The sequence below is a fragment of the Physeter macrocephalus genome, chromosome 8 (genome assembly GCF_002837175.3).
Source record: "Physeter macrocephalus isolate SW-GA chromosome 8, ASM283717v5, whole genome shotgun sequence".
Lineage (NCBI taxonomy): Eukaryota > Metazoa > Chordata > Mammalia > Artiodactyla > Physeteridae > Physeter > Physeter macrocephalus.
The window spans coordinates 4,709,778-4,710,902 of record NC_041221.1 but is presented as its reverse complement, the minus strand read 5'-3'; the positions used below and the strand labels follow the sequence as shown (position 1 = coordinate 4,710,902).

Here is a 1,125-nt window from a genome sequence, read left to right as displayed (position 1 = left end):
AGATCAATGGAACAGGATAGAAAGCCCAGAGATAAACCCACGCACATATGGTCACCTTATCTTTGACAAAGGAGGCAAGAATATACAATGGAGAAAAGACAGCCTCTTCAATAAGTGGTGCTGGGAAAACTGGACAGGGACATGTAAAAGTATGAAATTGGAACACTCCCTGACACCATACACAAAAATAAACTCAAAATGGATTAAAGACCTAAATGTATGGCCAGCCACTATCAAACTCTTACAGGAAAACATAGGCAGGATACTTTATGACATAAATCACAGCAAGATCCTTTTTGATCCACCTCCTAGAGAAATGGAAATAAAAACAAAAATAAACAAATGGGACCTAATGAAACTTAAAAGCTTTTGCACAGCAAAGGATACCATAAACAAGACCAAAAGACAACCCTCAGAATGGGAGAAAATATTTGCAAACGAAGCAACTGACAAAGGACTAATATCCAAAATTTATAAGCAACTCTTGCAGCTCAATAACAAAAAAACAAACAACCCAATCCAAAAATGGGCAGAAGAACTAAATAGACATTTCTCCAAAGAAGATATACAGATCGCCAACAAACACATGAAAGAATGCTCAACATCATTAATCATTAGAGAAATGCAAATCAAAACGACAATGAGATATCATCTCACACCGGTCAGATTGGCCATCATCAAAAACTCTAGAAACAATAAATGCTGGAGAGGGTGTGGAGAAAAGGGAACCCTCTTGCACTGCTGGTGGGAATGTAAATTGATACAGCCACTATGGAGAACAGTATGGAGGTTCCTTAAAAAACTACAAATAGAACTACCATACGACCCAGCAATCCCACTACTGGGCATATACCCTGAGAAAACCATAATTCAAAAAGAGTCATGTACCAAAATGTTCATTGCAGCTCTATTTACAATAGCCAGGACATGGAAGCAAACTAAGTGTCCATCAATAGGTGAATGGATAAAGAAGATGTGCCAAATAGATACAATGGAATATTACTTAGCCATAAAAAGAAACGAAATTGAGTTATTTGTAGTGAGGTGGATGGACGCATAGTTTGTCATACAGAGTGAAGTAAGTCAGAAAGAGAAAAACAAATACCATATGCTAACACATATATA

The 1,125-nt window shown here is 37.1% G+C and overlaps 1 protein-coding gene across 1 annotated transcript in view; it reads right to left on the bottom strand.

The window, feature by feature from the left end:
• The window catches only part of ITSN1 (intersectin 1), a 248,386-nt gene that overhangs the window by 110,772 nt on the left and 136,489 nt on the right, over window positions 1-1,125 (bottom strand). Inside the window, exon 19 of the mRNA XM_028492624.2 lies at window positions 411-446. Coding sequence (XP_028348425.1) covers window positions 411-446 — 36 coding nt within the window. The remainder of the gene's footprint in view (window positions 1-410; window positions 447-1,125) is intronic.